The sequence below is a fragment of the Chenopodium album genome, chromosome 23 (genome assembly GCF_948465745.1).
Source record: "Chenopodium album chromosome 23, dcCheAlbu1.1, whole genome shotgun sequence".
NCBI classification, from domain to species: Eukaryota; Viridiplantae; Streptophyta; class Magnoliopsida; order Caryophyllales; family Amaranthaceae; genus Chenopodium; species Chenopodium album.
In genome coordinates this window covers 34296034-34311712 of record NC_137856.1, presented here as the reverse complement: position 1 = coordinate 34311712, position 15679 = coordinate 34296034, and the positions used below count along the sequence as shown (strand labels likewise).

The 15679-nt window shown below is 31.7% G+C and overlaps 1 protein-coding gene across 2 annotated transcripts; it reads right to left on the bottom strand.

Annotated features, from left to right (window-relative positions):
• LOC145608814 (uncharacterized) lies at positions 1-5333 on the bottom strand. Of its 2 annotated transcripts, none has more exons than XM_081664408.1 (13): positions 5186-5333; positions 4650-4713; positions 4249-4518; positions 3913-4124; positions 3732-3795; positions 3355-3641; positions 2875-3256; positions 2668-2768; positions 2529-2575; positions 2215-2404; positions 1720-1864; positions 724-854; positions 1-619 (listed from the first exon to the last, which is right to left on the bottom strand). In XM_081664408.1, the coding sequence occupies exons 2-13, from the start codon at positions 4693-4695 to the stop codon at positions 500-502; spliced, it is 1995 nt and encodes a 664-aa protein (XP_081520534.1). In that variant the 5' UTR covers positions 4696-4713; positions 5186-5333; the 3' UTR covers positions 1-499. The 2 variants fall into 2 exon arrangements, with proteins under 2 accessions (XP_081520534.1, XP_081520535.1); XM_081664409.1 differs by having other exon boundaries at positions 3747-3795.
• Between the last annotated feature and the right edge of the window lie 10346 nt (positions 5334-15679).

Below are 15679 nucleotides of genomic sequence, written 5' to 3'. Positions count from 1 at the left end.
GTATAAAGAATGTATTTACTCATATATGCTGCTACTAGTACTACTAGAGTAAGAATTAGTGGTTCTATCAAGGTTCTAGGGCTAAGTTGAGCAAAATTGTAGTCTAAACTCTAAAGGGTCATTTGGTTGCACATAGAAGGTTACATGCTTACACTTCAATTGAATTTATCATTGCTATGAAGTTTCGCTTCCTTAAAGCAAGTGAAATTGTTTCATTTCACCATAAGAAGCTGGAATTCTCATATGAAGTTCCACTTACGTAATGAGGTCAGATAATCAACTTCCCCATTTTGTGGGCACTAGAATTTTCTAGAAAGCTCCACTTTTTATAATCGCGTCAACCAAGCAACTCATCAAGCTGTAAGTAAGCCTGTAACTATCTCAAATAAGTAGTTTCCCGTGCATTTGGTTGTCATCCAAACTATCAATAAAGGTGTCGTCACCATCATAAAAAAATAGAAAGGGTGTTAGGAATAGAAAAGGTGAATGTGTTTAAATGCTATAATTCACTTTTATATGAACTCCAATCAAATTCCTCATCTTCACTGTAATGCAACTTGGGAGACTCTTGATCAACAACTTGAGCTTCTTCGTTCTGCTTGGCATTTGCAACATCTTCCTGTGATTTCACCAACACCAAAAGTTGTAAGAACTCAGTAAGATGCATGCATCCAGAGTACCAACTTAAGATAAAATAATTAGAACTGAAAAAATGGTACATACATTAGCGTTGGAAACTTCCTCTGGCCCTTCGTCCTCGCCTGTTACGCAAACTGAATCATCATCATCAATCTTTGCATCTTGTGCAGCTTGTTCTTTCAGCCTTTTGATTACAAGCTCGAAATGTGAGATATCTGCAGATAAAATGAATTGCATGCATTATAAATACTGGAATCATCAACGAGCTGAGAGCATATCCACAGAGAGAACAAAATTTGGCAAGGTCATGTTTTTTTACACCTGGTACTATTTTGTCTCCATGGGAGGCCAGCATATTAACAATAAAATCCTGACTTAAGTTGTTCAACTCCCTATTCCAAATTTCCTTCCTAGAAAACTAATGTAATAAGCCTAAGAGCTCTTCTTATTGAGAAAACTAAATGCAGGCTTGATCTGTTCAAAGATTTCACAGCAATCATTGGCCTCTGAATAACCAGATAGCGCTATTTTATCTCCATGAGAGACCAGCATATTAACAAGGGTTCTGTCCCAGTACATTTTTTCTAGCTTATCTAAAAATAGTATGTTCACATAGTAAGTCAGTTTCTTCTTTTAGAAAGTTAGCAGTTAACTTTTGCCACACATCAAACAGAAAAGGCCGATTCAGAAATTAGTAAGGACTAAGGACTCATTTGAACAGATCTTCCGGAGTTCTTGGAGTACCAACAGTAGATTTTACTGAGATACCAAGCCTAAGGACAAATTCAAAGTGATATTTCCACCCATTTGCATAATGATATTTTAGACAAACACAAGAGACCTGAAATGTTTAAAATAATAGATAATAAATCCTGAGGTTAAAAACTGCTACTTAATGCACCATATTTCTCCAATCTCTACCATAAAGGATGGTATATGACTTTGATCTTAAAATATATATAACTTTCAAAAGATGCACACTTCAGGTTAAAACTAAATTCAATGAATCAGCATAACAAGCAAGATGAACAGCATGGATATTTAACAGTTTGCAATTTAAAGTAAAACACAGACAGATACCTTGTGTTCTACTAGTCAAAGCATCATGAACCCTCATAGGGTTTTGGCGTTCTTCCTTTTTATATTTCAATTTGATTTGATGCCGAGTGCGCCCAGGAAAAAGTTGTTGAATCATTGATAAGTCAGATCCAAATTGAGTGAGAGACTACAGCACATAAGGACAGTGTAAAGTTTAGGTAATAAAAGAGCCAAAAACATACTAAAACAAATTATGGGTTCAGCCGTTCAGGTATTAAATCACATAAACGTGCGGGTTTGCATCTTTTTCTTTTTTGAGAAAGGTAAAGGAAAGAAATTTCTCCATGACATTAGTAGCTTAGTTGACAGAAAGCTGCTGTATATTAAAATTCTTAGTCTGCTGTATTGTTTATAAAGTCCTCCTTAGCTCTACAACTCTTACATTCCAAAATTTATTAAATAACATTCACACTAGGTATAAAAATATTTAATAAAAGAATATCTTGTGCACTCTAAAGGTTTTAGTTAGAAAAATACCTGGTAAAACAACTCAGTGTCCTGCTTTGTCCACCTTGCTCTGGTTTCTTTTGTCATAAATGACTGATAATTAAAGTACCCTGTATCTTTTTGAACCCTTAAAGTCGAAGGATCATCATAAGTATCTCCATCTTGATCAAATGTCTCATTATCATCATAAGGAAGATCCTCAGACGACAGGTTATTATTCCTGCAGAGGAATATATATCAGTAAATAGACTGCAATGAAAGACAGTCCTAAGAAAATATAACTAAAAGGTTAAAGCTAAAAAAGTACAATTGTCCAAGTTAAGCTAGCCTTATTATTCTGTTACCTCTCATTGGTTGGTGGTGGCATAGCTGCTACTGCTGCTTCTTTCTTCTGCAATGAATCAAAATGGAAAATGCAATCATGTAATTAATACCACATACAGAAATAAACATACAAAGAATTGGAGGAGAATAACTACTTACTGCTTGGCGCTCTTTATACTCTGCAAGTATGATCAAATCCCTGATTGGAACCCTTTGAAGGTCCAGTTCGTCCTCTGGTGCTTCAAGCAAGGATTTGTCCACTACAAAAGAAAACAAATTGCATGCAAAGATTTCATCAAAAAACTTAAAGAAAAGCGTGCATCACATGCAGTGTGATTTACTAGAGATTCACTGTAGAGAAATTACCACATCTTTTTCGTCTAGTTGCACGAGGAAACTTCTTGGGAGGTTTTTCAACAGATTCATTAAGTTCCTGGGTTGCCTTCTTCCTCTTTCTAGCCGGTTTATTATTTTCAACTGCAACTTTCTTCGACTTTCGTGGACGTTTCTTTTGCAAAGTCTCTTCACCAATATGATCACCATCGTTATTTTCATATCTATTTAAGGCTGAGTTATCAGGTGCTTTGTCGTAAGAGCTGTTATTGTCGTTGAATCCACCATTTATTCCATCTTGGGGTTCATATCCATCTTCATTTCCTTCAAATGTTGACAAAAACCCTTCACCTACTGCTTTGACAGAAGAGCCTAATGCATCATATGAATTTTGTTCTCTATGGTCCTCCCCACTCTAAAAACCAAATCAAAAAATGGTGGTAATGGAAAACTCAGGTTAAATATGGATCACCATCAACAATGTATACTAGTCAGTAAGGACAGTCTTACTACCTGTTGTGGTAATTTTACAGGCATCAATGAATCTGTATCTTCAGAGACTACAGTATCAGGTTGATAAACGGAAGGATCTAAGGAAAAATCGCCATCAAGCCTCATATGTACAGCATCAGACACATTATTGGGTTCTCCGGCATGAATTGTACCATCACTTGTCATATGGTCACTTTCAGAAGGAAGATTCTGAGAATGCGTAAGATGAGAAACAGCCTCAGCTGAATCTTTCTTCCGTCTATCACTTAGTGCCTTGGGCTTGGGCTTGAATTTAACAGCTCTCTTTTCTGCCACACAATAATCCCACCAATGTTAAGCATAAGGGAAAAACAAGAGGGGGGGGGGGGGGGGGGGACAAAATTTCAATTTGACAATACCAGAAGCAGCAGTACCCTCAGTCATTATATCTACACTGTCGAGACAAGAAAAATCCCCTGCTTCCTGTTTTATATGGCATGACAGAAAATATATTTAGCCAAAGCATCAAACAGATGCAAGTCAACCTGCAAGAAAGGGAAAATAACCGATAGCAAGCACTGTGAAATAATCTTTTCTTACCAGCTGCTCAACATCTATCTGTAAGTCACCATCACCACATTCAATAGACTCCTTATAGCCTTCTTGATTTTCGAATGTCTGATCCTCATACTGATCAGGAGCAGCTTGTGCATTACATGGCCTGAGAAGCGAAGCACTGGCAGAAAAGCCACTATGGAAATCCGATAGCTCCTTTTCACTGTGAACATTGGGTGCATTCGCCGTTGGTGTCTCTAAAGTTGGACATGTTCTCAGTCAGTACCATTTGTCAAATTCATCTTACATATATAGTCCAATAACAATAGAAACGTAAGAGTGCTTTACAGTAAAGCTACAAGGAAAGTTTTAAATGCCAACCAGCTTCTTTTGTGGACAGACCAGCAATTTCTGAATGGCCGGTAACAGCAGAACCTGCTACTTCCTTCGCTTCAGCTGGCAATCCTGAGCTTTCATTGTCTGTTAAGGATGAACTTTTAGGAGCTTCTAAATTCTTTTCTACATTATCATTAGACTTATTCAATTGCAGAACTGATGTTACAGGCGGCTCTTTGGTTGCTTTTACCGCGACAGATGGTCCTTTCTTGGGTCGTGGCTTAGCCTTGGGCTGAAACCTACTTATACCTGGAGCTGCCAATGCCAAAGAGCAAAATACACCAATGCTCAATCCCTAAACTTCCACATTACATTGCAAGAACAAAACAAGGGCACAATGTATCCAATTTTCGAAAAAAAAAAACATGGGGTTATTATCAAATTACCTTTGGCAACCACAGGTTCAGCAAAAGGATCATCCAAAGAATCCATGATTAGACAAGCAAATACCTAAAGAAATATAAAAATCATCAAATATTTGAAATTCAACAAAAAAATCTTAAAATGAAGTAAAAAAAATATATACATATATATTATTTCATTCCCTCAATCTCTAAAAGTTCATACTTTTTTGTGAGATAATCGTCGTCAAAACAGAAAAACGTAGTTAACGTAGCCCATTTCACAAAAAACATAACCAAATTATTAAAGGGTTCTGCAACACATAGCCACCAAATTTAATTCAATTATCAAATTCACATAATTACAGGGAAAAAAAGAACTTTTGATTCAATAATCAAATTAGGCTCATAATCTTCTTCTCTAGCAACATAATCGCTCAAAAGTAACTACAACCAATAGTTTAAAAATTCGAACCCTAAATTTACTATAGTGACAATTGATTAAATTAAATTAGATGAACGATAAACCCTAGAATGTGAAATTGACATTCGACGATTATGAAATTGACACAACAAGTTACCTGAGGAAGTGTTTGGTTGAATGGAGGATAGAAAAATGAGGAAGGTGCTTCAATGGAGAACGTGGAGAGAGAGTGGAGAGTGGCGGGAGATTAGGCGTTAGGGTTTTATTGCGAGTACAATTAATTTTTAAGAGACAAAGATTTTGGGATTTGGGGCTTGGATTGATGGTACTTGTCAGTTTTCTCAACTTGTTTATATATATTCTCTTCCGAACAATAGGTCCACGGTTCGAATCATTGTTATAGTAGTATCTTGACAAATTTGTTTCATTATTTGTGCTAAGAGTAGATTTAATTTGTGTCATTTTTTGTAAAGTTGTCAATTACAATCGGTAAAAATATTTATTTTACGGCATTTTGCGCATTAAAACCATAAAAAAAAAAATTATTTTTGTAAATTACAACCAAAAAAGTCATCAAACATCTTAAGTTACAACCAAAAATTCAATTTCTGGCAACATTCACCAAAATATGACATCATTACTGTTTGGATTTTGGAATCATTTATTGATAAAAATGGCATTATATTCTAATGAAAGTAGCCGGAAATTGAATTTTAATTGTAATTTAAAATCGAATTTCCAAACATTGAGAAATTTTTATATTTTTAGAAAGTTTTTACTTCCTCGATTTTTTTTTTAAGTGCACCATACATTATATGCCAATGTAAAATTTTGACTAATAATATCTTTAATTATAACTAAGTAAAAATTATAACAAGTAAATATTACTCCGTAATATTTTAATATACTATTCAAATAAAAAAATATATAAGTAATAAAAATAAAACACTTTCATTTGTGGAAAAAATGTCTTTGATTTTGGGTTGGGCCAGCAATTGAGCTGTCACTTGGGCTGAGCTAGCTTGGCAAACCTTCATACAAAGTCGTTACAAAAATTGAAGGTAGGAGCCTTGAAACGTTAAAAACATTAATCTTTAGCATACTATAAGCACAAGAGTACAAGACTGAGTCTGTGATGATATGATTCATCAAAAACAAAAGGCATGGAGTCATCATGGTCGATGTTGATCTTACTACATCTCAAGCTATTCCAAACTTTATCGAAGGATAGTTTGACCACATGCAAGTATGCAACCTACCGAATAACGATGTTAATAATGGTTTGTAGAAATAGAACCAAAGCTCCCTAGAGCCTATACTATTCAACCCTACAAAAGCACTAATGTGAGGTAGTCATTCTAGCAATCTAGCCAATTTAGTTACGAGAAGGTTCAACCAAGTGGATCAGCTTGATATATAGAATTGATCTACCAAGTTAGGGGTTTTTTTTTTATATTTTTTTGTTAATTTTTTTATTTTTTTTTAACTTCAGTAATCATAACAACATACTGAGTATCAAATAGGGGGAGAAGTAATTTTAGTTGGAAAACAACATACAAATAGGGAAGAAAGGAATTTAAGTTGGGAAAAATATGTGCACCTAATTAAAGGTTGAGAGAAATTGAAAGAAAGACCATTTTTATGTTTTGGTTTAAAATTTGAGGTTGAATTGGTGGAGTGATTATAACGCCCCCAAATCTTATCCCATTTTCCATACCCAGAGGCCGAATCTAAAAGATGTTAATGAATAGTTTACTATTGATAGATTATATAAACTGATCATGGTGGTTTCAACCATCACCTTAATCATTTGATTGAGTAACATTAGCTCAAACTTTTAGTTGAGTTAAGTAACATGTCATATCTCTTAGATAATATTATGTCACATCATATCATATCATCTTTTATTAATGCGGTAATTCCAAATTTCTGAGGAACTAGGTCATGATACAACATAGTCCACTTCCTTTGTATTGTTGCCTTTTGTTTTTCCATTTAACCATTTTTATCAAATATACTTTGTAAAGCTCAAGGTATACATTTAGGGTCACGCCAAACTATGATTTTGGCATTTGCCGTGCCATGTTTCCCTCCCAGGCTCCACCCATAAAAATATCATGTTATTTGCTTCTTACCACCTTCTCACATATTATTATCCTCTCATTCATGCTCTCTTTGGATACACTTAGGATATATATTTTTTTTAAAGTTATTTCACCTTTTTTCATCTTTAATGTACATATATAAATTTTAATATTAATTATAAAAATTTAAAAATTCTTAAACGATGTATATATCAAGACAAATTTACCAACATTTTACCTTTGTTATTTTTTTTTTTTTTTTTTTTTTTTTGGTGTGTAGAGAGCCACAAGGTTAATGGTGAGAATCAATCCCAATATCTCCTAGAACCGGGAGGAAAGCTCTAACCACTTGAGCTATCCCTCACTCTCACCTTTGTTAAAATTACTCATATTAATTATCAATTCCTAAATGAATAGATACTATAGCTAAAGTTGTTCTCATTTCGGATTAAATATTCCGCATTTTAAAAAAAAATCGACTTTAAGAAACAGGAGAGGAGGGGGCACAATTAAGGGATTTCTATTTGTTTTGAGGAAGCATCAAATCTTTCAATTGACCTGCAAGCTATTAGGGCCTATAATACAAAGTATATAACCACCACCAATGTCACATCTCATCCTTACATTCATAAATTAAATAACTATGCTTCTTATTTTTTTCACTTTTTTTTTGTTGGTAGTTGCCAATTAATTAATTAATAAATATCACAATTTTTCCAAAAAATAAAAAGTAAGCACACTGATTGTCTGATTTTGTAATTACTGGTTACTTTATATGCAGTCAGAGCATATGCTAATATGCTTATAGAAAATGGGCATAAAACAGTATAACTGAACCACCTTATCAAATCTATTTTCTTTTTGTGAAGAATCATGTCTTGAACTTTAGACTATAATATTAAAGTATATTATATTATGATGACTTTATGAAAGAAATAAAATTAGAGAAGATTATGAAAGGTATTTGACCACAAAAAATAAAACAATAGCAAAAGTATATCACCGTCAAACCAATTAAATTGTCCTAATGCGAGGACAAAAGAAAACCAACTGTATGTTTATTATTAACATTTCCTAGCTCAAATTATTTTTTTAATAGAAAAATGAAAAGTGGCCATATTCTTTCTAGCTTTATTCCCATTGTTTGGATTGGGAGCAATATAATAATGGTAAAAAAAAAAAAAAAAAAAAAGGATTTTTTGCCAATACAAATTACTTCATATATATAAATCATATAGGTAAATTATATACTTCATATGAGATTTGATATAAGGAAGTGAAATTATTGAAAAATCGTTATAAGTAGAAAAATAACATTCACTACATTAGAATCCACTTTTACTTTCTTTATGATATACAGATATGAAAGTATTAAATATTAAGAACTAAATCAATTAAAAGTTTAAATTGATGGTTGAAGTAACTAGTAAGCGAGGAAATCCTTTCAATTCAATGTTATTATGTTAATTAAAAATTTAAATTTATACACAAATTGTAAGTGTTGGTGTTTCAAATAGTAATTGGGGGGATAGATGTAAATGACTGGATTTTTGCACTTGAAACATAAAATAATAAATCTATAAGACTATTACCACATCCAATGATAGTATGACACATAATGTTATTGTTATTAAGTTTATTAAGGCACCATATCCAGATAGCTTGATTAAGGTTCCCTCAAAAAAAAAAAAAAATTAAAAAAAAAAAAAAACTGAGTTAGGTTAGAATAAATATCATATCTTTCCTTCTTTATGTAAGTTTACATCAAATCTTTTAGTTAAAGATGTCATCAACAATAATACGAGAAAAACAAAAGTTTATATCAATAATATTAAAACACACCTTGTCATTATATAATGATGTAAATAGATATGTCGCCTAATTTTTAAGAACGACTAAAGTAACAACTCATTAGTTCAATAACGATATAACATAAAATAGAGATTATAAAGTTTCTCAATACGAAGTATATATTTATAGTAACATAGGAGGTTACTTAAAAATCTTTGTAAATTAGATTGAGAATTTATGTGATACTGATTTTATTAAAAAAATAAAAGAATACTATAAGGTAAATGTGGTTTTCTTAATTTTACTGGCTAAAGGGATGAAAGGCCCATTACCTAACGGGACCCTATTAGGCTTCTGAAGGAATTTCTTCTTTGCGCCAAGTTGTGGGGCTGAGAATTGTGGGCTCCAACGTCGATTTCCTTCCTCTTGAAGGCTTCTTGTTTCCACTTCAATCTCATTTCATGAATCATGCATGAGTTAGGCGCCTACGGCTTTATAGAAGCTAGGTGACTACAAATATCCACCAAATTATAAGCAATATTTCATATGAAGTACTAGATAATTCCCGAGTCATGCTTTGTTTCAACACTAATGTGAAGAAATTTTTTAGTTATAACTAGTACATGATATAAAATTCCAAAATTCATACTTTGTTTTTCTAGATTTATTATGAAGTATATCTAAATAGGCAAGAGGGTATTAAATTGAGACATAGAAGACAAAGAATGAAAACAACATTTGGTCTTAGACTCTTAGTTTATGGACATCAATCTCAATAGTCAATACTTTAACCAACTAAATTAATTGACACTCACATACATTTTATGTTCTTTATCTTCACAATCTAGGGTGAAAGTAAAATTGGAGAATTTTATGTTCTTTATCATCCATGTGGGATTCTATAATTGATCAACACAATAAGAGATTAGGAGGTTGGTTAACCTCCCAAAAAACTACATTTTCTATGATCCACCGCGTGTAAATAATCATAACTACAATGCCTGAGTATGTATTACCTTATATAATTTATTTAGCTTCAATATATCAACATTACAATTTTATTTGTGTAATGTGTGGTCAGCATACAATTTAGCAAGTGGAGATTCAACAAATTTTAATGACATTAATATCCAAACCCAAGGCATTAAAGTGAAACTTGTTTTAACTTTTTACGTTACCACTACACTAACCAGTGTGGTCTGACGCAAACATGTAATCAAAGTTGAACTTCATCATGCGCTTTAGGACACCAATAAAATAAAACTTTTTCGAAAATCATTATCATGGTGGACATCGACATAACTCTCCTATTATACCTAAGAATCGGTCCTCTTCGAAGCCACATTCACACCTAAACAAATAGATCAAGGCCTTTGCTTTGCAAATTGCAACACACTCCACTACGTTGTACGTACAACAACAAGGACAGAAAAACCTAAGTGTGTATATATGTTTCCAAACTCTAAAGATTGTGTTTGATTCACTTTCATTGAACCTAAAGATAGTTATGATGTTTATGAAGATCAAGTGAAATTAAAGGGTGGTGGGGTTGTCAACTTGTTTAAGAGCCAATATGACTACTGGTTAGACTTAGCTGTACAGTGGAGGGGACCCTACTATAAAGGCAAAAAGAGCCAATAACACCCTTCAAGCACCTCAGCTTTGGACGTTAACTTGTCAAGGCCAATCATTCATTCCAAATTTAGTCAAAAGTATTAAGGATCTTCCTTTGATCTTGTAAAGCCCTTTTTGGCATAGTAAGCCTTTGAGGGTTTTATTACCATAATCATGGTTCTCTTTAATGGTCTCTTATCTTAGAGGTTAGGATGTTAACTGCAATTAGCGAAAATTAAGCCGACACTGAAGTTAACTTGTAAGCTTTTTAGATCTTAGGCCGAAAATGATAGTCATAGATTTTTTTTCAAGTCTATATGTAAATTAGTTTTGATCATAATTGCAAAAATATGTTTTAAATCAAAATGAATCTTATCAGTACATCCATTTTCTCAAATTATATAATACCATAGTCTGAAATCAATTATAATCAATATCAATCAATCAGAGTGATTTTATCGTCAAAAACCAAATCAATCAATATTCAAGAGTCCGCCTCAATATGAATTTGATGAGGACAATTGTTTTTCAAAAAAGACTTTTCTTCAAACAAAAACACGAGTAGATACCATTCTAATCTAATCAATAATCTTAACCAATAGACATGTACATTCATTTGACATGATGTTCATAACCTATCCTAATTGCTTGAATGTAAATTATTATTATTGTCTCGATATATTGAAATTGTGAGCAAGATAAAAGAAAAAATAAAAAATAAAAAAATTAATATTGTCAACATAGACAATATTTTACATGAATCAATAGAGACTTCAGTATTGAAATGAGCAAAACTGTCACTTTTATAATGCTAAATTAATTAATCAATATGTTCTATGAATTTCTGCTCAATTATTATCTATGCAGTAAACATTTTGATATATTCTTTTTAATCATATTCAGATTAATAAATCATACAAAGTATAAAGGAAGGAAAATATAGCTCTATTCAGATTATAAATTAAATATTGCATAAAACAAAAGTGTGTAAAATTTCATAGAATAGAGGGATTATATAAAATAAATTAAAGTATGGAGTAGTTTCTTTTATTGTTTTCCAACAATAATCTTTCTCATAAAAGTTACATTAGCTACAATTCCATCTTCAAAAAAAAAAAAAAAAAAAAAAAAAAAAAAAAAAAAAAAAAAAAAAAACCTACAATTCCATCTTCTTAAAGAGGAGAGTAACTTACTGGTATATAGGGCCTGTTTTCTTACATTGAAATTTAGTTCAGTTCAGTTCAGCTTAATTCAGTTCAGTTCCTGATTTCCTTCTCTTATAAAATATTCATTTCAGTTCAATTCAGCTCAACTCAGTTCGCTTCAGCCAATGAGAACAGGCCCATAGTACGTTGTTTATTAATTCCTTTGTTTTTTTATTGCACCATTTTCTTATTCGGCAATTTTTTATTTTTTCATTCATTGATTGTGTTCACGTACAAAATTTTCTATTTACCCTTGTTTACATGTGATAACACTCATTTGTTTTTGTTTTTTTTTTTTTTTTTCCACATGGACACTTTGACATACACCATTTTTTTTTTTACACTTTTTCTTAAATTTTGTACCCATACAAAATAGTTTAATTAAGAAAAACAGAGAAAATATAAAAATATTGAAATGAGGATGTTAAGATACACATAGCTAAATTAGTAAACATTTACCAAACTTCAATTCTTGCTTGTTTGGTTCACATAGGTGTAGCTATTTGAGTTCCATGCATGTAATTAAAGTTATTTCTCATTTGAAATTCTTAGCAAAAGATTAATCACGTTTGATAGAGATTATGATATAAAGCTAACTTTATAAAAATTGACATAAAAAAATTGAAAGGGATAGGTAAATAGCTTCTCTCATACGAAGTTCTTATTACATTATGAGGATTTCAACTTTCTAAGAAAGTTTCACTTCTCAAATTCTTCTACTTCATGAACCAAACATATCAAATTCTTCTATTTCCCTACAACCAAACAAGATTTAAAAAGTCCTAGCTAATCTTCGACATATACTCAAAATCCTGACCACTCCTCCAAAACTGAGGTATTTAGAAATAAAACTCAATCACAAACTTCCCGTCACAAAGTAGTGGTCATGGAGACTTTCAACATATTTCAGACAACCTTATAAAATAAATAAATAAATATATAATAATTTCAATTGGCATTTAAGACCTGATGACAAAATTACAAAATTTTATGGTAGAAAGAAATTTGAGAGATTGAGATATTATTTTTATGACCAAGTTGGCTGCTCGTGCCATAAAAGGAAATCTTTAGCATTAATGCAACATTTTGCCAACAAATATATCAAAAATTTAGAAAAAATTAAGAACCCTTTCTCAAAGGGCCCTACATCATATTAAGTCATTTAGAAGTCTTCCATGTTATAGCCACAAGCTGCATTCAAGTGCTAACTTTCATTTCCACCAACCATATATGCAAACCTACCTTAACACTAAAATTGTATACAAACCTACCATCAAAGCAAAAAAAATCTACACACCTGAGAGATGAATTGACATGAATGCCCTTCAATCAATATCTACCATCAAAGTAAAATGGAAAATTTGTTTTTGGTGCAAGAAACTATTGTAATTTTTAGTTGAGAGAGGGGGAAAAAAAGAAGTAATTAGCAAGTAAATTCAGCCATTTTAATAATTTAACAGTTAATTGCAAAAAATTCCTTTTTTCATACGATTTAAAATATTATTAACACTTACCTTTTTAGTAACTTTGATTATGACTCAATCCACACTAACATGTGTGTGTGTTTACACCGCTTTACTCTTCTTCTCTAAACACGCGTCAGGTTACTACTCGGTGTCACAAATAATCTGAAACGGAGGAAGTAAGCGGATATTTTAACCTTACTTTCACCCATCAAATAAGATTTTGTCTTCATCGTATAAGTCTAGCAAAGAAATATTTGATTGTGCTTTCTTACAACTGCTGTCAACTTCAACAATTTGTTTATCAACCACAATGTGCCAAACGAAGTCACTCTCACTATTTTGATTAGCTGTTAGGTAAAGGCAAGTATCCAGTTGTCTGCAACCATTGATTTTTACCAATCTTTTTTGAGGTTTATGTGCTTACACTATTAATCGCAATTTAACAAGTTCGTACCTATATTTTATGGGCTTAAATTAGCTAATTCTAAAAATATCCAAGTGTAATGTAACCAATGGGCTCTTGCAGGTCCACAAGATTAGCCAATAAAATAATGGCATTCGGATTTATAACCACCAAATTCATGAAATTGACTGATCCAAAACAATGATCTAGAATCTCTCGATTCTTCAATATTAATCACTAACTATTGATCTAGAATTAACACCACTAAAGTTGAATAGGGAAACAACTTAAGAACATTCTTCTCAATGTAACTTTACAATGAATGTTAGGGTACCATGTAGCAATAGCAATCAATTTTATTGACAATAATTAAAAAGTTAATTATATTGCAAAGAATGCTTCATATTAATTAGTAGTGTTGTGAGAAAAATGTATGCCATTGTTCATTACCCCCGTCAATACCAATTTCGTATTTAGATAGGCAATCATATAGTAAAACTCATATCACACCACATGACTTATCACATAAGTTAAACAGACTTATAAAGTACAATAGTACTCTTTTGACCTCAAAATTAACTCCTACTCGTATATCATTCATTTTAAGTTATTCCAACTTAATTGCATTACTTTCTTATTTATTTATTTATTTTTTATTTTTTTTTATAGAAATTGTCTACTTTTATCATAAGATAGAATCCATGTTCATTTTCTAAAACTACATTTTTATTTTTCTTGAAACTTATGTTAAATGATTAGTGACAATTAAAATGAAACAAAGAGCAACCTTTTAGATGTAACTCAATTTTTTTTTGGTCCATAACTAAACAACTAAGGGTGTATCTATTCACCTAAACTTTATTTACTAAACCCTAAATCTATTAGACCATAGCAGGATTTATTATTGTTGTAATTAAACTTTGGTAGTCTTTATTGACTCTTATCAAAACTTATCTAAATTCATTTTCCTAATTAATATAATATCCGACTATGAATGATTTTTCTTAAAACAAGTTGAGAACAAAGTAAACAAACAAGAGGCTAGAAGATTGCCACTACTTCGGAATTAGTCCATAATCAATTATTGCACGTAATATCAAGGCAAATCAAAGTAATTATTATAAATATGGAGCAAACATACTAAACACAGTAGACAGGAAGAGTGCTCAAAATTATGCTGAAAAAAAAAACAGTGCTTTTCAACTTACCTCTATTTTTTTTTTTTTTTTTTTTTTCTCTGGGAAGAATTTACCTCTACTTTAGTACCGCACCTAAATGGTAAATATACTCCTAGATTCTTCTTCAGGCGTGTTAAAATATCTTACCTTTAACAGCAGTTTTTATTTTTATTTTTTAAAAAAGATGAAAAAATGAATCTGTTAAACTGTTACTGGTAGTTAAAAAGTGAGCAACACACATCTCACTGAAAAAGATGTCGTACACAATTAAACTTCATATAAAGAAAAGGGGGTTTTGAATAAAGAAAAATACTAGCACCTGTAGAATTCAAACCAAGAAGTAAAAGATTTACGTACTCTTTATACAATTTTTCGTAATCGAGCATAAAAAGACTTAAAATAAATCAATGTATCATTTGTGCGTTTTTACTTTCATTCAGAATAGTACAGAAAAATATTCATTAACTAAAACTAGCATAAACCTGAAAACAAACTCCTTCCTCGAATCTACTACGAAAGAGTCTTTATAGGTATTGGGGTAACGTTAACGTACGCCAAGAAGCAAATTAGCAAAACACATTAGTCCATATTTACCACATTTACTATTGAAGCTAATGGAAGTAAAAATTCTCTCCTTCAAGTTGCAAAAACCCCCAGCTTGGAAAAATTTGGACGGTCCAAAAATTCTCTCCAGCAGCCTCACATGTCTCCATCATCTTTTGCTCTTTCTCTCTCACAAACAAGTACCAATTTATATTATACTTTTATTTTACAATATGATAGATTCCCTAACCCAAAGTTTTCTTCTTTTCAATAAAACTCTGTTCTCTCTCACTCTGTTTCTGTTCTGAAATCAATCACTTTCTCTTTAAAATTCTTTATTTAATTCATAATTCACCTTTTTCAGCTC

Coding starts and splice junctions, on each gene's coding strand:
- LOC145608814 (XM_081664408.1), bottom strand. CDS start 4,695: ATGGATTCTTTGGATGATCCTTTTGCTGAACCTGTGGTTGCCAAAG. Junction 3,642..3,731: donor TGAGGGTACTGCTGCTTCTG/GTATTGTCAAAT, acceptor ATTGTGTGGCAG/AAAAGAGAGCTGTTAAATTC. Junction 1,865..2,214: donor ACACTGAGTTGTTTTACCAG/GTATTTTTCTAA, acceptor TATGTGCTGTAG/TCTCTCACTCAATTTGGATC.